The 22,505-nt window shown below is 48.8% G+C and overlaps 8 protein-coding genes across 8 annotated transcripts; 5 read left to right on the plus strand and 3 right to left on the minus strand.

Moving 5' to 3' along the window:
• Positions 1-1,432: 1,432 nt before the first annotated feature.
• EDB82DRAFT_546571 (translation protein SH3-like domain-containing protein) lies at positions 1,433-2,474 on the plus strand (the record flags this gene model as incomplete). The annotated part of the gene is made up of 5 exons (XM_065609466.1): positions 1,433-1,481; positions 1,544-1,651; positions 1,750-2,133; positions 2,195-2,292; positions 2,349-2,474. The coding sequence occupies 5 exons, from the start codon at positions 1,433-1,435 to the stop codon at positions 2,472-2,474; spliced, it is 765 nt and encodes a 254-aa protein (XP_065463843.1).
• A 210-nt stretch (positions 2,475-2,684) lies between these two features.
• EDB82DRAFT_219424 (Ribokinase-like protein) lies at positions 2,685-4,765 on the plus strand. The gene is made up of 3 exons (XM_065607242.1): positions 2,685-3,399; positions 3,539-3,997; positions 4,057-4,765. The coding sequence occupies exons 1-3, from the start codon at positions 3,105-3,107 to the stop codon at positions 4,554-4,556; spliced, it is 1,254 nt and encodes a 417-aa protein (XP_065463844.1). The 5' UTR covers positions 2,685-3,104; the 3' UTR covers positions 4,557-4,765.
• Positions 4,766-5,333: 568 nt separating this feature from the next.
• EDB82DRAFT_219431 (uncharacterized protein) lies at positions 5,334-8,600 on the minus strand. The gene is made up of 4 exons (XM_025726858.2): positions 8,424-8,600; positions 8,145-8,258; positions 7,109-8,085; positions 5,334-7,058 (listed from the first exon to the last, which is right to left on the minus strand). Exons 1-4 carry the CDS (start codon positions 8,507-8,509, stop codon positions 5,416-5,418), a joined length of 2,820 nt encoding a protein of 939 aa, XP_025581383.1. The 5' UTR covers positions 8,510-8,600; the 3' UTR covers positions 5,334-5,415.
• Positions 8,601-9,642: 1,042 nt separating this feature from the next.
• EDB82DRAFT_557905 (uncharacterized protein) lies at positions 9,643-10,716 on the plus strand (the record flags this gene model as incomplete). Its single annotated transcript, XM_025726859.2, has 2 exons — positions 9,643-10,213; positions 10,276-10,716. The coding sequence occupies exons 1-2, from the start codon at positions 9,878-9,880 to the stop codon at positions 10,714-10,716; spliced, it is 777 nt and encodes a 258-aa protein (XP_025581384.1). The 5' UTR covers positions 9,643-9,877.
• A 150-nt stretch (positions 10,717-10,866) lies between these two features.
• On the minus strand, positions 10,867-11,744 carry EDB82DRAFT_219690 (G10 protein). Its single transcript, XM_025726860.2, has 2 exons — positions 11,142-11,744; positions 10,867-11,090 (listed from the first exon to the last, which is right to left on the minus strand). The coding sequence occupies exons 1-2, from the start codon at positions 11,442-11,444 to the stop codon at positions 10,947-10,949; spliced, it is 447 nt and encodes a 148-aa protein (XP_025581385.1). The 5' UTR covers positions 11,445-11,744; the 3' UTR covers positions 10,867-10,946.
• EDB82DRAFT_504439 (uncharacterized protein) lies at positions 11,726-12,862 on the plus strand. The gene is made up of 5 exons (XM_025726861.2): positions 11,726-12,179; positions 12,233-12,294; positions 12,419-12,565; positions 12,640-12,750; positions 12,801-12,862. The coding sequence occupies exons 1-5, from the start codon at positions 12,137-12,139 to the stop codon at positions 12,810-12,812; spliced, it is 375 nt and encodes a 124-aa protein (XP_025581386.1). The 5' UTR covers positions 11,726-12,136; the 3' UTR covers positions 12,813-12,862.
• EDB82DRAFT_504448 (DNA-directed RNA polymerase) lies at positions 12,863-13,692 on the minus strand. Its single transcript, XM_025726862.2, has 4 exons — positions 13,390-13,692; positions 13,240-13,331; positions 13,115-13,191; positions 12,863-13,066 (listed from the first exon to the last, which is right to left on the minus strand). Exons 1-4 carry the CDS (start codon positions 13,534-13,536, stop codon positions 12,942-12,944), a joined length of 441 nt encoding a protein of 146 aa, XP_025581387.1. The 5' UTR covers positions 13,537-13,692; the 3' UTR covers positions 12,863-12,941.
• A 6,496-nt stretch (positions 13,693-20,188) lies between these two features.
• On the plus strand, positions 20,189-21,556 carry EDB82DRAFT_477106 (uncharacterized protein; the record flags this gene model as incomplete). The annotated part of the gene is made up of 2 exons (XM_025726863.1): positions 20,189-20,406; positions 20,482-21,556. The coding sequence occupies 2 exons, from the start codon at positions 20,189-20,191 to the stop codon at positions 21,554-21,556; spliced, it is 1,293 nt and encodes a 430-aa protein (XP_025581388.1).
• Positions 21,557-22,505: the final 949 nt, after the last annotated feature.

The raw sequence follows: 22,505 nt of genomic DNA on the forward strand, positions 1-22,505 counted from the left end.
CAATTAACTATGTATGCAGGCATCAAACAACCATCACAAAACAAAGCGAAGTCAAGGCTTGTTGTTTTCCAGGTACAGAGCTCCGTTCCCTGCGTTTGAGCTATACCCTCGCGAGCACCCACAGTAGCTGTAGCCCATCCATCACGTTCCCTGAGCATGAAGCTGCGTGACGAACCCTCCAAAAATCATTCTCATATAGTCAAATAGCCCAGCCACTGTCATTTTTGGTTGTGCCATATCCACGTTTCGTTTCCATCCATCCTATTCTTTCATCACTTCGCATCAAGAATGCTGGACCCTTGTGTAATTGCAGATACCTTAACTGCTTCGTACATCTTCGCAATGTCGATAAGTTGGTAAGTGATGCTTAACAAACACCCTGGACGAACTTGGGCACCCAACCAATTCCCAAAGCAAGATCCCTCCATCAACCCTGTTCGTGGGTTGCCGCATCTTCGAAACTCTTTTTGGCCGCGGTGTATTTTTACGCCGTAGTTTGAACGTTGAGAAGATTGTCTGTTCTGGTTCAAAAGTAAACGGAAACGACGTTTTTCACCGCCTTATATGCGACCTTGAACAGTGCAATTTCCCACCACACCCAATGATTGTCTTAAAAGGTGAAATGGCGTCCGTCATCTAGGCCAAGAGCTGGTGTCCCACTAGAAACACATAGCGGGAGTTGTCGCGAAGCTCAAAGTTGTAACACAGAACGACTCCCCTGAGAAATATGCTGCCATGAACGCCCCCATGTCACTCATCGAGGATCGGCCACTTGGTCAATCTCATTCCTCCAAACTTGGAAGCAATTTGACCCGCTCAAATTCATTAGAACCAAACGCAACATCACGCCTGCGCAAATCTGCATAGAACATGATGTTTGCAAGATTGACGATATCTGATAAATGAAATGAATGGTAGGAACGGTGACAAGAGTGTCATATTGTTGTTATGCGAGTTATTGCCCGTTTATAATTGAGCATAGGAAAGCATATGAAATGTCAATAGAAATTAAAAGGCATGCAATATGTCGAGACGTGTTGTCGTAGGAATAGTAGTCATCGTTGGTTCTATGATGACCTCAGCTTATTTGAATGGATGTTAGAGAGGGCAAAGGGTGGGCATTGGCCAGAACGCGAGTAGCGCTAAAGTTCAAAGTCACAGCGATCGGATAATTTCTGGGGTTGACCCGAAGACTCGTATAAGGAAAGGCGTAACCCACTCCATAAGTGGGGCGCATTTTCCTCAACCCTAAAGTAACATAGATCACGTGTTTGATCAATCGTTTCGTTCACAGAAAGGAAATTCACCCCAGCCGTACTGCCTCTCTGAACAAACACCAAGCGGCCCAAGCCAGGTAAATATCCCCCTCCCTTTCCTCTTCGCCCACGATCTTCTTTACTAACCTGCAGGTCAACAGAAACTCCTATTCACGATGGGTAGAGTTATTCGCAACCAGCGTAAGGGTCGTGGATCCATCTTCAGTCAGTACCGAACGAGCCTTTCCGCGATATCGAAAACATCAGAATACTGACGCTCAGGATAGCGGCCAACACGCGCCTGAACAAGGCTCCCGCCAAGTTCAGAAACCTCGACTATGCCGAGCGCCACGGATACCTTCGAGGTGTAGTCCGCGAGATTGTCCACGATGCTGGCAAGTTCCCCGATTAGGTTCCCGAGATACAAAATTCGACGGAAATTACAAATTGTGTGCAATTGGAGGAACGACAACTAACCATGCTTGCTATACAGGTCGCGGTGCTCCTCTCGCCAAGGTCGTCTTCCGCCACCCCTACCGATTCAAGCAGACTACCGAGACCTTCATCGCCAACGAAGGCATGTACACCGGCCAGTTCATCTACGCCGGAAAGAAGGCTGCTCTGACCGTCGGCAACGTCCTCCCCCTCGGTGAGATGCCTGAGGGTACCGTCGTCTCCAACGTCGAGGAGAAGGTCGGTGACCGTGGTTCTCTCGGCCGAACCTCCGGCAACTACATCACCATTGTCGGCCACAACCCTGATGAGGGCAAGACCCGCATCAAGCTCCCATCTGGCGCCAAGAAGGTCGTCCACTCCGGAGCCCGAGGAATGATCGGTATCGTCGCTGGTGGTGGCCGAACTGACAAGCCCCTCCTCAGTATGTTGTCCCTCGGAAGATCGAATGGTGTGGAAGAATGGATTGCTGACCCTCATTACAGAGGCTTCTCGTGCCAAGCACAAGTTCGCTGTCAAGCGTAACAGCTGGCCCAAGACTCGTGGTGTTGCCATGAACCCCGTCGACCATCCTCACGGTGGTGTACGTATTTTCCGAATAGATTTGATGAAACGCAGTAAAGCTGACACTTGACACAGGGTAACCACCAACATATTGGTAAGGCTTCTACCATCTCCCGATACGCCGCCCAAGGTCAAAAGGCCGGTCTTATTGCCGCCCGCAGAACGGGTCTTCTCCGTGGTACCCAGAAGACAAAGGAGTAAAGTTGTGGCTGGGTTCATGGTCTCATTGGGATGGTGTTTACTGGCTTGCTTGCATCTATTGAAGGTACTGCCAAGAGCAGATGGCTGGTAGCTCAGAGGGCAAGCACTATGGCATTTGGCGCAAAAAAAATTCTGAAGGCCGTTTCTCTGTGAAAGATGTGAGCGAAGAAGTGAGATACCTCGAATACCGAAAAAAGGCTTCCATGAGAGAAGCATGCTTGGTTCAATAATGTCCTTGTTAAAGCGATTGTGCTATCTGCCTACTGTCCTGCCAAGTTATGACCCATATTTGTGGAATTCTGTTGAAGTGTGCTGTTAAACCATCTCGAGGTTTGAAGCTACCCATTGTTATTGCACCAAGTCTATTTTGCATTGGGAAGCTGCTGTTGACAAATACCAAAAACAATTGCAGTAGTTCGCAGTTGCTTGTGAGGTCAGCAGGTCATGTTCCAGTTGGGGATAAGTTGCCAGGCATCTGATCGTATGATGGCAAATGGAATTCATATTATAAACTCCAACCTCCAATCAAACAATTGTAACTTTGACCAAACAAACCCTCGCCCCAGATAAATTATTCCTCAATTGATACCATATCTCCCAACACGAGCTGTCAATCACATATTGAACGCAATGAAGCTGACAAAACCACCCCCCTCCCTCAGACTTCCTTCTCTATTTCCAACCTATCGCACGTGGACTCGCAGCTTTGCCAGCGTCACTCCCGTTCGGCTGCCGAAGAATCAAGCCCCACGTCTAAACCCCACCAGAGCGGTTGACCCCTCCATTCGTCTCAAACTCTTCCCCTCCAAAGCTACACCCTTATTCTTATCTACCTCACCATATCGTGTATATCAGACGAGACAATTAAGCACAATGTCTTCCGTTAAAGAATACTCCCTCTTCTGTCTGGAGAACCCTCTCCTCGGTAAGCTTTATTTCATCCAGCCTTCAGATAATGGACAGCTCTCAATGCCAGTTCCATTGAAATCGATACTATTACCCGCTTACACCAACATGTTCCACATCGATCAATTGCTGACAGGTTACCTTTTGGTCTCTTGTAGACATTCAGGCTCAGGGTGACCAGGCTCTTCTAGACAAGTACGGCCTCAAGCCTAACGATGCTATCCTGGCCGAGGAGAAGCACATCCCTCTCTACGAGGATCTCCTCAACAACTACGATGCTAAGCTCATTGCTGGTGGTGCTGCTCAGAACAGTGCCCGAGGTGCCCAGTACATCCTTCCTCCCAACAGTGTCGTCTACGTCGGTGGTGCTGGTGACGACAAGTACTCTGCCATTCTTCACGACGCTGTCAAGGCTGCTGGCCTTCGAGTTGAGTACCGTGTCGACCCTAAGGAGAAGACTGGCCGTTGCGGTGCCATCATCACTGGCCACAACCGAAGCTTATGCACTGACCTCGGTGCTGCCAACCACTACGACCTTGACCACCTGAAGAAGCCCGAGATCTGGAAGCTCGTTGAGAACGCCGAGGTCTACTACGTTGGTGGTTTCCACTTCACTGGTAAGATAAGCTCTAGACAGCATATGCCAGTTACAGTATATCATGCTGACATGTATTAGTCTGCCCTCCTGCCATTATGGAGCTCGCCAAGCAGGCTGCTAAGAACAACAAGCCATTCGTCCTCTCGCTCTCTGCTCCCTTCATTCCCCAATTCTTCAAGGAGGTCGTCGATGCCAGCGCCCCCTACTGGGATTACATCATTGGTAACGAGACTGAGGCTGCCGCCTACGCCGAGTCCCACGACCTCCCCAGCAAGGAGCCTAAGGATGTTGCCAAGCACCTTGCCAACCTTCCCAAGGAGAACAGCCAGAGAAAGCGAGTTGCCATCATCACCCAGGGCACCGACCCTACGCTGGTCGCTATCCAGGGTGAGGATGAGATCAAGGAATTCCCCGTCCACGCCATTGAGACTGAGAAGATCAATGACACCAACGGTGCCGGTGATGCCTTTGCTGGTGGTCTCCTGGCAGGTATCCTCCAAGACAAGCCTCTCGAGACCAGCATTGACATGGGACAATGGCTCGCTCGTTTGAGCATCCAGGAGCTCGGACCTTCGTAAGTTCACCTAACACAACCGCTGATCTTATTGTTTTCCTAAGAATCTTTGTTTTTGTTTTTTTTTCGTTACTCTACCTATTTTTCCTATCAACAGTATAGCCTGTGTACAAGGGCACCAATCTCATCAAGCAACCACTATGATAACTCTCGGCTAACTCAACTCCAGATACCCCTTCCCCAAGCAAACCTACCAGGCTGCTTAAATTTGTTAACAACTCATCTTTCAAGCTCTGCTTGAGGGGTTGAATATGGTTCGGCGTTGCAAGGGAAAAGGGAAACGGGAAACGGTTTCAACAACGGCGTTTGCATCCAAAGGGAGAGCATTACCCCAAACGTGGGCTCCCAAGCGCACTAAGCGGCATGGTATCCTCCACGATATCGAGTATTTGGCAAGCATATTATCTGAGTGAACATAAAAATGAATGACTTCTTGCTTGAGAACCCAGGATCTTGTACCGACGAACTGCATATGAGCCAGCACACTTGTTATATACCTGATGACACTGAACCAACTTGCGCTGCGATAAAAGCTGGATCAGCTGTAGGGATCCACATCCAAATCATTGTAGACTTGCACATTCAAAAATCGCAGAGCATATTGCATGTGCGAGCTGATCGATCATGTCGACAACATCGTAACAGCCGCAGGAGAACACCAAAAGGTCAGGTCACATGCAGATACATGGACTGTTGCTAAACAGCGCATCGTCGATCTAACCACCTATCGTGCCGAACCCTAATGGCCTCTCTAAGAACGAAACGTTCTCAGAGCGCAATGACCGGAACGGGCTGAGTAGAATAGCCTTCCCCAGAAGGACGGGAAGGGAAGGTAGTTTCGTTCTTGCAAACACATCCAGCCTCTACTTGTTGCCGTAAAATGCAGCCTGCAGGATGGCAGCGTCGTAGCTAGATGTCGTCTCATCCATCTGGAAACGTCGGCCTGAGGAGGCTGGCACCGACTCCTGACTGCGGTTGCGATCATAGCGATTCATATCCATGTAACCTCCATTTGGCATGCCAAAAGACGCCCCATTGGAAGGAGTACCCTGGTATAGGCTGCTTGGATGAGAGAATCCAGATATAGCAGGTGATGTAGGATAACCATTTGAGACCTGGCGATGGGCGTAGGACTGCGGGGTCGGATTGCTGGGGAAACGGCTTGAGCTCTGGCCCCATTGGCTCAACGAAGAGGTTCGGGGGGCACCGGGACTGCCAAAGGTCTGCAGCAGGTTGTTGCGATGGGCTTCTTCAGCTGCAGAAGCGATGCGAGGACTTGCCATCATGCCACTGGTAACCCGAGGGATCGGCATAAGGGGGAGCTGAGGCGTAGAGTTAGTATAAGGATCCTCAAACGTGCTGATGTTTCGTGGTATCTCCCGCGAAGTAATGTTAGGGCTAGCAGGGGCATCGAATGCACCCTTGTATGCTGAAGCGGAAGCATCACTGCCTCGGTGAGGCGTAGGCGTGTAAACCCAAGCCCAAGGCAAAGGCGCAAACTTGCCCTCGGGCAAAGAGCCAGCAGGGGCTGGTTCAGCGTGAAGCATTTCAAACACTTCGTTGGCTGTGGTACTGTTCATTCCGTAGGAGGATTCGTCAGTGGACTGGTTTGACTGAACCTTCTCAGGGGTAGGTGGCCTCAGGAAAGGTGTGAGCATGTTGATAACAGTGTTATCGGCATCATCAGGGGAAGGCTCTTCCCTAGGAAATTGAGTCTCGGGAGATGCCGTGGAGGACTTTCTCGCAGTTCCGTTGACTGCGGGGCGGTTGTCTACCTGCCTGCTTTCAGAGGCCTTGCGCTGATGGTTTGCAATTTTAGTCTTGCTCGTTGTCTCCCGGGCAGGAGAGTTCACAATAGACATAGGCTGGTGAGCTGGCTCGTTCTGTACAGACAGTGGTGTATGTTCAAAGACGAGACCTTGCTCAGAAACTTGGTAACTAAGTGGACACGAGGCATCTTCAGCCAGGAAATAGCCGCATCGGAGAATGTCCAGGATTCTGGCCAGTATCTCCTGGAAGGGGCGAAGTCGGTGCTCTGGGGATGCTAGTCTTGGTTTCAGCCCCCCATTCTCTGAACAGTAGTATCGGCATGCCTCAGGTACTTTATCCTCGGTGAGAGTAAGCAACCCCTGCGTCTCGACATCTTCGGCAAGAAGATAAGGGCACGATGCCAGCGCTTCCTGGGTGAACTTATCGTTGCATAGCAATGAAAAAACCCTAGAGATGGCCTTCATCATGTCCGGAAGCACAGCACCAAGAGCCTGGCCAGCAGCGAAAATTTCCTGGCGGCGGGCGGCAAGCCACATGCCGTAGATGCGCAGCAAAGGCAAAAGCGACTCAATAACAGGAGACGATTTGGCAGTAGCAGGGTCCTCGGAGGTATGGCTTTCACGCCCAACGATATCACTGAGCTCAGAACCGAGGGCTAGGCAAAATGCGAGGATAAACTGCGCATTGATGCGTAGAGTATGGTGGCAGAATCGGGATGCTGCTGGCGACTGGGCCTCTGCTTTGTGTTAGAGAAATGCAGTAACAGGATAGTGCAAGAATACTCACCAGTATACTTCTGAGAGGCGATATGATAACTCGCCATGTTAATTAGGGTCATTTTAAATAGAACCTCGGAATATTCGGGGTTCTTTGAGGCCATGTCAAGCCGATGCAGAACTTCCCTCTCGAGTTCGGAACTGCCTGCCATGGTCTCGTCCCTGTAGTAGGAAGCGTGAAGCTTTGTGAACCAGGTTGCAAATGCATCGTTCGGTACACGAGTTTGCTTCTTAGGCGGGTTCTTGTCCGGTTGGAACAGGGTCTTGAACTTAGACTCGAGACTCTGCTTTGCGTTGGGGTGAGGGTCAGCAGTTGCAACACTCCGGTAAAAGTAGTAAACGGTATCTAGATCTTTGCCTTCCTCAAGGCTAATTATGCCCATCTGATGGAAAGGAAACCCAGAATACGGTTTCAGATCATGTGCGAGACCGTAGTAGGCCAAAGCGATTCTGTAGCTTGGCTTCTTCAGTCCCGATTGAACCTGGTAGCGTGCCAGGTCACCAAGACATATGAGAGTGAAGTGGCAAGAGTTTACGACTAACGGATAAGTCTGATCCGGGACAGGGCTGATGGCATCACTGGTGGGAGATCCGTCGACCTCAATTCCCTTGGCAATGCGCTTCAGGTCTGGGATGTCGTATCGAGCTGAAAGTCGCTGCACATATCCCTTGTAAAACTCCTGAGCGACGTGTAGGAAGCCCAGGTACTTATCGCCAAACTTGCGTTTCTCCACATTACGCTTGTCATTCTTCTGTTTTGGGGTGGTTTGTTTGTCTCCCTTGGACTTATCACCGTTGCGCTTTTCGTTGGCCGTCTTATCGGTCTTTTGCTTGTCCGAGTTTTGCGTCAGGTGTCGAAGGCGGCCCAAGGTTCGTCGGTATTCGTTATTGATACTAGTATGTACCGCCCACATGGTGTTGTCGGTACGCTCGGCGACGGCATATTCGAAGTCGAGATATATGGTTTGCACACAGGCAAGGCGGAACCTATTTGAAGAGGGATATCAGCTTGAGGAACGTAATGGGCCGGGTGCGATGGTTCTCACTTATCCAGGAACGTGTCAATCGTCTCGAATTGGGAAATGTCAACGCCCGAGTTGCTGTCTTTTGGAAGCTTGTCCAGGTGCTTGGTCAAAATCTTTCGCAGCTTGACTGCCGTGCTGGAAAGTGAATGTCAGTTTCTTCTCTTGCTGGTTATACTAACTAGTGCGCAGTGTTTGCGCAAGCCCTGGTCATTGAACGCATATTTGGCGGGGTACATTTGCACAAAGTAACGAACAAATAACTTCTCAAAGTTTTTGCAAGACGACGACAATTCGACTTACCGCCATGTGTGTCTGGCCTTACCAGACAGGTCTGCGTGTTCGGGAGTTGCGGCCTGGCCGTTCGTAGGCGCAATCTCGGCCTCCATGGTCGCAAAATCTGTGGGTTTGGTTTGCAAACTTGGAGAGCGCGAGGGGTCAGTCGTAAACGTGGACGTAGGCGTGGACGTGGACGCAGAGATACGAAGCAATACGAAAGGTGTCGCGGCACAATTCTAGAGCGTCGATATCGATCTTAGTGCTTTTCGTTCATGCTTTCTTTGCGGCGGGATCATGGAGAGGGCGTCGGTCCATAACTCATTCGCAGGTCGGGCTGTTGGGTTGAGGATTGGCACCAAACTCGGCTCGCGAAAATGGAATCGTCGGCCGAGAAGACAAACATTGGCGAAGAGAGGGGAGAGGAGGGGAGAGGAGAGAAGAGAGGCGAGGTGAAAGAAGTAAATACAAGGCAAAGAAAGTCAAATACACGCAAAATAAAAATTGGAAAAGTATGATGCAGGTCTGTCCTTTTAATTGCGCCGCAGACCGAGCGTATGTAATTAACCTTGGTGAGTGAATGCAATAGGGAGCGGGAAAAAAAGTATCGCTCCAGCTGTGACTCGAGGTTGAAGTTCAGGCAGGCCGGAAACCTTAATCAGTTCGCAGACGTTCCAAGGCACACACAGAACACAGAAGGGCTTGTAGCAGGTCTCACTGCCCCGTGGGTTTACTTCGGGTCGAGCCTTGCTGAAAATCACCTGGACCCTGGAATATCGTGTGCTTGAACGCATCATTGTCGGCCACTAGCGAAGACTTTCCGCAGGCTATTTTTTCTGATGACTTTATAAATCCGTCATACATGTGCAAGGATTCATTTCGGTGCATCCATTGATCAGGCAAAATATATTCTACTACTTGGGATTATAAGTGAACAGTCGAGCTATCATGATTTGCTTCAAGGATGCAAAAATAACATGGAATGAGTTTAAATGCTACACTATCAAGTTGGTTGGTTTATCTGCTGTAAATTTAGACATCAGGTACCCGTCAATACGATCCATTCAACACAGAATATGGCCCGTGCTCAGGCGAGCGTCAACTTTAGGCCTGTACAACTGACAACTCATCTTCGTCTGGGTTTCCATCCAGTGCCCCTCATCCAGCCCGTCACTCGCTCTAGCGCCGCTTTTAGAAACCCCCACCATTCATTGTATTGGACGAGCCTTCAAATTCAGGCAATGTAGGAGTTCTCAAAGATCATATCGATATTCCAGCTTTTTGGTGGCTTCATTTCATACTCTCGACGCCTGGCGACTCTACGTGTACCTTTTCCTACGACAGTATAGAGCTATCGCTTCTCTTCTGAACTTAACGACAGAGCCGACCGGCCACTACCCTGCACTCACCGCTTCGAATCCATCGTATTAAGCATCTGCTCTCAAGTAATTCTACCATTCCAATTAAGCTTACAGCAGAGAATGAAGCGCTCACGAGAGCTCGAAGAAGAGCTAGATTCGAATCCTGAATACACGCAAGTGGAACCATCCCTAAGACCAGTATACAAGGTCACTCAACTCGACTCCGCCATCGACGACGAAGAGGATACAGTAGCCATGAGATGCAACTTGCCTCCCCACAGGGAGCCGCTATCTTTCAGATCCTACGATGAATACGAGGTGCACTACAATAAGTCTCATACTAACCGATGCCTCGAATGCCGCAAGAACTTCCCCACCGAGCATCTCCTCAACGTCCATATCGAGGAATATCATGACCCGCTAGTGACTGTCAAGAGGGAACAAGGCGAGCATACTGTAAGTCGCATACCCAGAACCATTCCGCCGAGATGAAAGACTAGCTGACTGGCACATCGCAGTACTCATGTTTTGTTGAAGGATGTGAACGCAAGTGCATGACACATCAGAAGCGGCGGATGCATCTCATCGACAAGCACATGTATCCCAAGAACTTCTTCTTTGCCGTCACCAAGGATGGTATCGATGGTAGGCGATCCCTATTGAATGACGGCAGCCACCATCGCCGCCGATCGTCAACCAATTCCCAAGCTATCAAAAGCTCTCGACGACGGGCAAGTCTGAAAGAGGGGGAAAACACCTCTCCCCAGCAAGCGCCCAAATCACCACAGTCACCAAAGTCACCTAAGTCACCGACAGTGCAGAAAACGGAAATGAAGCAGGGCGGCAAAAAGCCTGCGGATACGGAGATGGCGGACCTCACAGGCGCAATGTCGTCGTTGTCCTTCGTTCCACCAAGCATCCGCTTTGGACGTGGAAGAGCTGGCTTTTCCAAGACATAGAATAAAGAATGGGCTCCAAGCTGGGCAGGAGTATCAGCACGACGTTATGAACATATGGATGTGGTCAATGAAAGGATTTTCTACCTCATTGTGCCGATATGCATCGCTTGTTTCCCTGAATGGTGAATACCGTGTTGGTAATGTATTAATGCGCCGAACGCCTTGTCTTCCATCGCGCTTCTGAATATATTTCTCCCATCGATCGTCTTCAAGAGTTGGCGATATGGTTTCTAATCGCTTGACGCGCAGCCTCTGCATCCGCAGCTGACACACTCGATGTCTTCGTTGCCCTTCATCTCCGCTCTCGGCACGCGGCAGATGCACGTGCTATTGAAATTCGTTTCCTTTGTCTGAATGCAGCGCAAGCAGCAAAGCTAAGGAATGTTAGTATTCTGGCGCAAAAAAACAGTGATTAAGATACACACCTTTTCGTAGCCTTGCTTTTTCCACTTCGCGATCAACATGGCATCCGCGTACCCGTTCTTTAGCAGCCAGTCGTATAGCTTCTTGCTGATGGCTTCCTTCTCGTAATACAGCTCGTAGACGTATCGACTGCGCTGATGCGAAATCTGGAAGATTTCCCATTGCGCCTGGTGCCTAGGCCCTGATGGTGGCGGCTTGTTTTGAGCGTCCTTCATCTTGTTGGAGAAGATGAGCAAGTCGTTCTCAATATCTTCAAAGCCATCGGGCGGCGGCTTGCGCTTCGATGAGTGTCGGATCGCGGGCATTTTGTTGTGTCGTATTGTTCTATGTCGCTTGGTGATGTTGTTGTGTGGATTTCTCGATCGTAATCGACGATTATGATGTATAGATGATAAATAGTCCTTGAGGTCGCAGAGTTGTATGTGCTTCTTTGGCCTTGGTTGGTAGAAGGCGGAAAGTGGAGCCGTGTACTTCCATCATGTACCTCTGACTTCAACTCTATTAACGACATCCGTGTGCAACAAGAGAGCTCACATGACTGTCCAATATTCCATTAAGCGGTATGCCAATTAACGAAACATGTTTTACTGCTTGATGGAAGAGCGTTGAAGTTGAAATGAGGCGACTATACGAATGGAAGTCAGCCGATACCAGCCACAACCATGCACATCGACTTGTCTGAGCCCTTCCAGCTTTTAAAACACAGTTCCAATTATATATAGCTAACTTTTGGGATTCTAATGAAACCACACATATAACTAAACAGTGTAAATTTGTGCGACTCCAGCTTGTTTCTCTTAAGTTTTATCGAAAAGTAACATTCGCTGACGAAAAGCTAACAAGTTACTGGGAGATAGTACCGCAACAGTACCCCACTAAACTCTACTACGGACACGTGATCTCATTACCGTGGTGCTTTCCTGCATCTCGGTTTCGGGAATCTGGTCAACGTCAGAGCAGAGCGGTTTCCGACGTTTAAGAGCATTGATTGCCCACCATGGCCATTACGCCGACCCAATTTGCTAAGAAGACGGTGCAGTGTGAGTTGAACTTCCCCAGCCTACAGTTTCTAACATACTGATGCTCTGAATAGCGGCCAATTGGTCCGACGCCAAGCGTCGAGTGCTATCCTCCTACCGAGAATGGATTCGAGCTGTACGTTTTACGAACCCCCGAGATAGCCTCGATATTGCTGCATTGATGATCTCTTCTTCGATCTTCCTCGCCGATCTAGGATGATGGAAATATGCGAGTGAACAGCTGCTAATTCGCAAACCAGGCCCCCGAAGTCCAAACTATGTACAACATGCCTATGCCCGTCTCCGCCATCAGAACCCGTATGCGACAAGAATTCGAGCGACAGCGATTTGTGAACAAGCTTTCCGTTGTTGACGTTCTTCTGTTCAAGTCCCACGCCGAATACCAGGTGCGATCACACCTCACAGCCGGAATGAGCTGAGACTACGAGAGGGGTGTTTTTTGCTGACCCCGCGACTATAGGAAACCATGAACTTCTGGAAGCAGACCAACCACATCATGGCCTACTTCAAGGAGGAGAACTTCCGAGGCGACAAGCGACTACCAAGCAGCTTCATGACTGGCTTCCTCGAGGTAAGCGCAGAATGTAGAGCCCTTAAGATCATGGCTAACAGATTACGTAGGGTCGCAACTAGATTTGAGCAACAAGGGGCTTATTTGTGTAAATATCTCATTGAAAGGAATTACTAAAAAACGCCTATATTTCCATTATGCTTCCTGTGAATATAACCACTTTTCAAGACCCTGGGCAGCGGGTTTCAAATTCATCGATCAATACCCTGCTCAGCAATGTAGGCGTCTCTCTTGGTCCAGAACTCATCGGCAACCACGTCGCATACTTCCTGGATGTCAACCAAGCCCTTCTTGAGCGCATCGACTGCATTGCCATCTAAAAAGAGTTAGCAAGTTCAGTGTCATGGGTATCGTGTATCCATACCGTAGGTTTGGATTCTGATGTTCATTTTTGGCTCTGATGGGTGAGGAATAGAATAAGCACAGAACTCAACATCGGGGCTATGATGTTGTTAGTAAGACCCTTGTAGAACATCTCAAAATACATACTTCTTCATGATGATATATCTCAGAGCGTTTCCAAGGGTGTGACCTTCATCGATGAACTCAAATGAGGCAGCAGTGTCTGTTGAGCCCGGCAGCTACAATATGTCAGTAAATACATCACAAATGACTCTTTGCATCTGGATCAAGACTCACAATTCTAACTCGTTGGGGCTCAACCTCCTCTTCCTCTTCTTCGTCCTCAACCTCCTCATCGTTTGTCTCAGGCTGCGCAGAGGCTGGGGCATCCTCCATGTTGGTATCCTCAGCCTGAGGCTGTTCCTCCTTAGTTCGTGCAGGCATTTTTGAGAGGTTTTGTGAAGTTCTTGAGTGAGCGACTCGGACCTTAACTTCTTTGTTTTCTTCGGCGTGATGGGTGGAATATCCAATTATGTTGTTAACAAGCAAGATCTCTTTCACAACTAAATTGTTTGATGGAAATTTTTGGGCGAGGCTGCTGTGGCGCACCGAGCAAAAATTGTGGAGCATTGATTTTTCGAGCAAGATCTAACTTTCTTATTGGCCGCTACATACTTGCAATAACAACCACTTACAAGATTATCTACTCTATCTTCATTGCGATCTTGGACTTGAGTCAGTGTTATGGCAGGTGATAGCAAACAATAATCAGACTTTACATTGAAGAGTAAGGGCTAAGTTATTGTACACTTTATTCCGACTGAAAACTTTTATGTGAACTGGATTGTTGCTTGATCCAAAATCCGAAATCATGGAGAATATCAGGTTTCCGGTTTCTCCCATGTGAATCGTAGAGCATAATGCCATATTTCGATCTGCTTGGAATGCTACCTTGATACGAAGGTATCCGTTTTGCCCCGCGAGACTGACCATGGCTGACCATGAAGTTGGTAAGTTGGCTTTGCACAGTGATCATCAACCTCCTCCGTTATGTAACCTTGCTGGGGGTTGAGTGACCTTCTCAATCAACTTGCATCATGATCAACAGGGCAAGTGTGTATTGGGCGTAATTGTGTGAAAGTGCCTACGTTATGCCTTTGCTGCTGTTTCCACATGTTTTCGCATAGACTGTGTATAAGAAAGCAAATAATGCACTCCCGTCAACTTGCCTACCCTATGCTACAGGCTCAGTTAATACCAAACTTTGCGATTCACCATGACGATGTGGTGTTCATTTTGACACATATACAGATGCCACCACAAATTTACCATAATATGTCAAGTTGTGTCCTTGGGGCTTGTTGGTCAGCTTGCCGAGTGAAAAGTGGTTTTCTGGGTGAACTTTGACGGCCATCACCTGGAACGTTTCGTCATGTACGACTTTCGCGACCAGATAGATGGTAATGGTAGATTAGGATCTGGATTTAGACAGATGCTCATTTTCTCGACCGTCAATGAAAGCAAGGATCTTGGCGATCCAGCGCGCTTGCTCAATAAGAGTAAATGGTTCAGTGTGTCATAGGTGTAACTCTACCCCTACAACTTCATCTATCAAAACCAATAGTGGTGCAACCGCGCGAAATTACCAGAGGAGACACATACCAAATATAGGTCACTTTAGATTGGACGACAAGACCAAGGTCAGGTGTCGTGCACGTTGGTGCAATTTGATGAGCAGTGAAGACGTCCACCGCCTGAAAGGAACAATGCATGAAGCAGCGCAACTTACAAGACGCACATATAATATATATATGCAAGGGCGTCATCAACTAGCAGCAACAGTGTTGGATCGTTTCTGACAAACTGACAGTCTCAAGTCAATACCGTCCGTGCTCGTATAGTAGTACCGCATATACATAGTATGGCTAGTCGAACCGTGCGGTGTCGGCAATTTGTTTCCATAATTTCAAGGATCCCAAGCTATATGATAGCGACTCGTAATAATATATCTTAAACCCGCCTGTTTTAGACAATAGCCGGCCAAATATCAAGGATGTCCCCGGACTGGGGTTATGACTCTTATGGCAGCGCAAAAGAAGAACAAAGCGCACTGTGGGAAATCTCAATACCCTCACTTTTAATCTGCCAACTTGACTTGCTGTGAAGAAGCAGTAAACGGTGAGAGCGTTGAAGGTCCATGTGGAGAAGATGGTCGAGATGACGGCTTAACCCATATGGTGGTGACACGAATTAGCTCTGATCATGTTTGAGAGTAACATAAGCAAACCAATCACAGGCCGTTCCATAACCATCTCGAAACAAGTGCAAATGACGGCGCTCTAAAGAGGGTGGCTGTAGAGCGAATTGGGCATGGTACGTACTTGTGTGGTGTTGGGTTACAGTAGTGTGAGGCGTGTGGTGTCAGCACAGGTGGAGGAAACCCTCCACAGAGTTACTAACCTGAGACGCCGTCTCAGGTGAGATGAAGCACAAAATGTCAGTACGTACAGAACAACGAACGACACACTAGAGAATTACAGTGGACAATGAGACCCTGAAGAAATAGAAACGTCGCCGAAGGCGAAGCAGAAGTGAGGGGGACATGAAGGATCGAGAGGAGAGAAGCTTGGTTAAGAACCATACTCCCCGATGGGAGGAGACCTCGTGGCTAGCAACCTTTCTAGCTAAAACAACAAGAAAGCTACCTGAGGCGTCGACGGCGGGAGATGTGCGGCTCCTCTCTTCATTTCGCAATGGTCATGGCGTTCAGCTTTATTTTTTTTTTCTTTGTCACGCTCTTGGCAATTTGTAATGAGTCGTGGACAACTCTGCCTCGGTAACAATGCATTTGTCCTCCGTCCATAGTACTCGGTGCAGCACTGTGTTCTGGAGCAATATCTTTGAAATGCTTGCTGTTCACGAGCAGCAGCAGATCAGATGAATGCGGGCCGCTGACGACGATGACAATGAGCTTCTCAAATGGTTGGTCAAGACGGACAAGGAGAGTCCCGATCAGAGACAGGGGGCATAACACAGTGATCGTCGGAGGGCTCAAGGACGGAATTGGAGCGCTGTCATGCAAGCAAGACCCTATCTCGACCATTGTAAAGCCACAAGGATGAGTTATCGGGTTTTGCGATATAGACAGACCCTCGTTGGGTATTGACATCGGATGTTCTTGAAGACATACCCTTGGATTGTTTGACAGCAGCAAGGGTTATTCTCGAACCTCCCAGGTCTCAGCACACAATCCTCAAGTTTCCGGTGATAAGTTTGTCAACCGTTGGTGGATTCGTCAGGTTGAAGAGTGACGAAGGTGAGGACGAATGTAGATCACCCATCCCAACAACGAATTGCCATAGGGATGGATTGAGTGAAGATCATGGTTTCCTTGAAAAACATGCTGAAGCAGACATAAGACGACTTGTCACATACTGGGTAGTCCAAAAAGGAAACTATGGTTCACCAGATAATGCAGATTGATTTTCTGATAACTTGTCCTCAGTTACAGTATGAACTATTGACATTCTGGTGCAACCAAGGCGGGGCAGAGACAGATAACATGGTCAACGAAGGTGGTGGCATGGATCGTCAATATAATATCTGGTCGACAGAAAATCGAACTTGCATGTAGGTATCCATCAAAAGATCGTCAGGGCCCTAGGCTGTTTGGGGTTTTCAGTGTGAGTGAGGGGCAAGTTTCAGTATGTGAGAGAGTGGGCAAAGTCGGGTGGTGGGGGGGAGGCTGTACCGTAACTGCCTTTGGGAAACAACTACTAATAAGGTAGGGACTTAAATAGGGAGGTACAAAGGCAAGAGGAAATTAATAGGCACAAGGCACCGCAGTAATAAAACATTGAAACCTCGGACGAGACAGAGTTTTCCATTAGTACTAATATTGTGAGGATAACGAGGATGGTTGTTTTACCTCGGAAAGGTCGTTCCCAGTGTTGGGATACTCAAACCCGGTCTTCAGATGTGAAAGGGCAAGGGCACCCATGCCGACCACCTCCCAAACGAGGAAGGCCCCCGATCTCACCTGCTTACTGTACAGTTAGAGTATCCGTACATGCATGCCATCTTTTGTAGGTTCTTTGCCCGCTTCCATGGAGCCTCGTGATGGGATGAAATCTAAAGCCGATTCGGCAGCTACGGTTCTCACCTGCCTATCGCTTGGCTGGAAGCTAGAACCGCCAAAGCTTTGCACCAACAACCTGCATCGAATCATCTAATCGAGACCTCCTTTGTCTTCTCCTTTAGTATTCTTCGTTAGCTGGTGACAGAGAGCTAACAAGCCATCATTGGCTACAGTGATTCGCTTGTCTATTTGGATGGACACTATCAGTTGACTAGGCCGTGGATCGTCGACGAAACAAGCTGCATCGTTCTTCAAATGGCACGGCTTTGGCCTATCCCGGGGCTACCAACCAGCGACCTTGAGACTGTTAGCGTACCAGCGCCATGGGGTACGCTAGCGGCGAGCATCAAGAAGTCTTCCATTAACACTCTAACTCAAGATGCTGACACTGACCGTTACAGGCTGTAGAGGCTTTCTGACAGGAATGAGGTGGAATACATTCAACATTCTAGACAACCCTGCTTGTCGGTCCGCACCCCCGTCCCAGTAGGACCCTGCTTGGGCTCTGTGCTTGGAAACACGGTACGACAGATGGTTGTGGTACGGCTCACAGCGAATTCGTCCTCATCATTCATGTGAGACCAGTGTTGGGGCTGTAAGACATATTGCTGCTTGGCAGAGGGTTTGCTTGTTTGGCGTGTCTGAGATCGACATGAGGATTATATCAGGATCGAGGAGCGGTCAGCCTGAATTCAGATCTTCAAACAAGGCCATGTCAAACAAAGTCCACTTGGGAAAACACTCGTATATCAATCGGTAGCCTGGCCGATTTTCATGAGATCAACATTTGAAAATAAGGACCATCCGAACAAGCAGCACATACAGTACGATACTCCATGTGTTGTTACAGGCCAACGACATCGTATGTGTCTGTGGGTGAATACACGGAAAAATACAGCGCATTGGCCGTCCGACAGGTACTACTCGTGCGCATGCCAACAACGCGAACAGGGATAAAGGTTCTATCAGCAGCAACTGGGGCCACGCCGAATGGTTTGTTAGAAGGATATAGTAGTACTCCGTACATACAGTATCAAACCGACAGCAACGGTGAGAGCAAAACTCATGCCGAAAAAGTCGACAACGAGTGGCCGACGGTTGGCTTGGGTCGTGTGCAGCCAGCAGCAAGATTCAGGTGAGGACCACCCAACCCCGGTTCGCCATGCCTCATGTGCCGTTTCTGAGAATACTATGTATTTATTTGCCCGCTTGTCAATTCAATACGGCTCGCCTGCCACGATGTTATTGCCTTGGTCTGGCTTGTTTTCCGGACCGATGAGAGTTGGCAAGTATATGGATAGGGGTTTCAGCACTGCTCCTCGTCAAGTCTAACAGTTCGAAGTTCATTCTCTTTCAGCCTTTGGATTGGTCACGGATATTAGCCTCACCCCCCTACAGCATCCAAGCATGTGGCCAACCAGGGCCACCCTAGCTGTTTTCTATTCTCTCGATCCCATCCATGTCCCTTGGCTCGTCTCGCCAGGTTGGGTCCATTGCTTCAAGTTACGGACCAGGCGCCATGCCTTTGTGTCACTTTTCCCCGTGTCCCCCTTCATAAAATACATTGGCATCAAATAAAACATCGCCAGGTGCCCAACCGACCCCTCATCGTCAGCTGGTTGATTCTTTCTGTTGTTATCCTTTCTTCCTTACGTCGTGGGCTCTTGATTTCTCATCAACATATCTTGGTCCATCTGTCTCTAATACGTACAATCAGAGCTGCGACTGTCTGTGATAGCTCACTCTCACTACTGCACTGTTGCTACCGCCGACACCAACGCCTCCCCGCCTTGTCACATTTACAGTCGGTTGTGAGAATCTCTTCATTCGCTGATCCATCGTCTGTGGCCCACGGTCTTGCAGTTTACACTGTTGGCTAGCCGCTTGAGCTGCGCTGTACTGTCAAGTACTTACAGGCCTCCTTGTCCAGACCCATCAGCAGAAAGGAATCTTTCTCGATTGACGATTTGGCTTTATTCCACTTACTTCACCTATTTGGCATTTACTCGAAGGTATTGATCTAGCGACCCTCCAACAAAAGACAAAAGACCATCGGCCTACATAAATACAACCATCAATTGACAGAACAAGGAATTCTGTCCAACTACCAACTGATCTGGAAGCCAACTAAAACCGAACTGAGTTGAGCGAAACCACGCGAAACGCGGCCCTGCCGAGCTGGAGCCAACAGCCCAAACCTACGCCCCGTACCGAATTTGATACAGTCGATCGTCCGAGCCACATTGACGCCCCTGGCTTTTCTCACAGTCGATTATTGGCAACAAGAAGAGAGACTAATAATTCGGTATCCTTTCTTTTTCTTTTCTTTTTCTTGATCCATCATTCTCTGGAATATCTCTGTTTCCCCTCTCACCCATTAAAAGAGGAGAAGACAATCAAATCAAATCATTGTTCCTTCAACCTGTTGCTCTCTGTTCTGTCACATCTTACAGAGCTGAACCACCCGCTTTGAGCTTGGACCCAAGTCAGAGCGCAGCGCAAAAGAAGAGCCGCCGCCGCCGTCGAACCATCCACCAACCGACTAACCAACCAGATACTCTATCTTTGGTTTGTCGCCTGAGCTGAGCTATTGTATTCTCTCTTCTAGCCCGACCCAGCCTTTCTTCGTGGTTCCGGACGCCCTGCTTCTTTTTCTTCCCTTTTCTCCCGCGTCAGCAGTCAATTAAGTCGTGCACTGACTTGACTCGACTTGGTCGCGTCTACTATCTGCGTCCACGATCGCTTCCATTCCTGTCTCATTCCACGGTCCTCGCCGACCGATTCGTTCTGCTTGCTTCCCAAAGACAGGAACCCTAAGGCTTGCGAGACCCAGTAAAACCCAGTTACTCGGCTCACTCTGGCTTTGCCTTTTTGGCTTCTCCTTGCAGCTCTTTCATCTCCTTACAATACGAACTACCTGCCGCCAATTCTCACAACCCTGCACTCGCTCTTTTCATTATGAGTGCTGCAATTGCCATGGCTCCCTCTCCCGCTCCGCACGAAAGATTCTCCAATCCTGAATTGCCCGCTCCCTCCACGTCGGCCGCCGCTGGCACTTCCCCATCAGCACAACGCTCATCCCTCAATCTTTCAACTTCGCATGCGACAGCTCAGTCCTCTACCAGCAGCAGCCCTAAAGCTGCTGGTCAAGGTAACAAGTCGTCACCATCTAGCGCGTAAGTTTTTGACATTTCTTTTCTCAAGAAAAAAAAATCATCAATCCATTGGTCCCTTGCTAATTTCCCTTGCAGCTCCCGATCCGCTGGCGCACCCCCTAGAATTATCGTAAAGAAGGAGCCTGCTTCTCCCAGTATGACCAACACGCGACCTCGACCGCGCAAACTCGATTTGTCCAAGAACACACCCAAATCCAACCAGCCGACCTCGGCACGACCTATGACTGCCCGTGACGGCCTGGCAATTCAAGAAGTTGGTATTGCTTGTCTGTCTCCTGGCTTCGTCACCCAAGATCCTGTTATGAAGGAGCAGCTGCAGCGAAGTATGTCAGTGAGAGAACAACAGCGACACATCATTGAGGCCAGACTTCATCAGCAATCTGCTAAAGGAGACGGACCCGACAAGGACAACGCATTCGCCGCTAAAACTCCCGGCATGTCTCGACGAAACAAGGCCCCTCCTGGTCTCTCTATCGTTGCTCCCTCTCATGAGCAGTTTGCCAATGAGAGAGTTATCCAGTCTGCGCCTCTTGGTCACAGCTTTACCGGGCGACAACACCCTGCTCCTATGACCCGACATATCACCAACCAGCCATCCAACCTTTCAAACACTTCGCATATCCACCACATTCCCGCTAACCCAACCTCCAACCGATTGCCACCTATCAGCGATGTCTTTGGTCAGGGGCTTTCTGCGCATCCCGATAATGCTCCTCCGTCTCAGTCTCTTTACCCCAGTGGCCACAACTCTCGCGGGCCTTTGACATCTCCTAGTCACCCTCCACCTCCTCCCCAGGCTCCAACGCCTGGCCGTGGCCGTGAGTATCGATCTGCTGAGGAGGCCCAACAAGACCTCGCTGGCGGGCGAACAGAGCTTCTCCCCAAGCTTGTCCACTATGGCGGACATCAGCCACCAACCCCTCCTTCTCCAGCTCCTGGCAGTCGACCCGTTGATGCGTCGCGAAGCACAAGCAGGCGAAGGACCCGAGCCGAATATGAAGACGGGAGCCCACCACTGGGACATGGACCTGCGCCTACACGTGTCCGTGGGCCCTTTGGTGCCGGACGAGATAGTCCCGATACTCAGCGAGCCAAAAAGGAAGAGTTCATCCGTCTATGTGAACGGGCCTGGGATCTATTTCACTCATAGGCGACCACAAATGATAATTCACTATAATCTTCTCAATACTGACCGGGCCATCACTGGTCTCTTTTAGCCTAATAACTAAGGCGTTATTCTTGTTTATTACTTCAACACTACTATCTTGTGGCTTGCATTCGAATCGGCTCGAAAAGGTTGGATGGTATCGCGGTTCACGACTGGGGGCTCACCGGGTGGGCATAATGTTTTTGGTCATGACGACGCTATGACATTGTGCGTCGATATTTTCGTTGTTCTGCTTGATTGTTCGAACAAATTTATTGCTCGATTCGCAATATGTGATCGTCGTTTGACTTCGCCGTTGTGATTGCGGGGGGGTTATACAATATCTGAGGCTGCTGTAACCCAGGGATGGGAGTAAAACAGATCAATTTGAGGTTTTTGATCTGGGTATCGGAAAGGGCTAGTTCGCTGCTCGACTCAGCTATACGAGCAAGACGGACAGGGTTGACCATGTTGTCTTTTGCATGTTTATGTCGATTCCAACCAGATGTTGGTTTGGATTTATCTGGTTTTATGGTGGGCGATCGCCTTGATAGGCTTCGCGCGGTGTATGGTTCTTGGTTTTTGGGCGCAAATCAATGGGATAACGTATCTTTTTAAAGGATATCTGGGTCATATGCTCTTCAGTTTCTTTTGTGATTTTGACTGTTTGTTGCATAAAGCACGAGGCCATGAGCCTTCCACAACACATTTCATAGGCATAATATCTATCTATATTTCCAATATCGATAAGTCCCTTGTTGTTACAAACTGAAACCACTTTGTCATGTATCCAACATTTCACATCGCCTTTGTTTAATATATACTGCTTCAAGGGGTTGGTTGGGTCTGAGATATATCATCAATCGGAAAGCTCGCAAGAGTAGATTGAAAGCTTGCATTCTGTCTCGTAATTTTGTAAAAGATTCCTGTCATTTTATCAAATGTTTTGTCT

The sequence above is a fragment of the Fusarium venenatum genome (assembly GCF_020744135.1).
Source record: "Fusarium venenatum strain MPI-CAGE-CH-0201 chromosome Unknown EDB82scaffold_3, whole genome shotgun sequence".
Lineage (NCBI taxonomy): Eukaryota > Fungi > Ascomycota > Sordariomycetes > Hypocreales > Nectriaceae > Fusarium > Fusarium venenatum.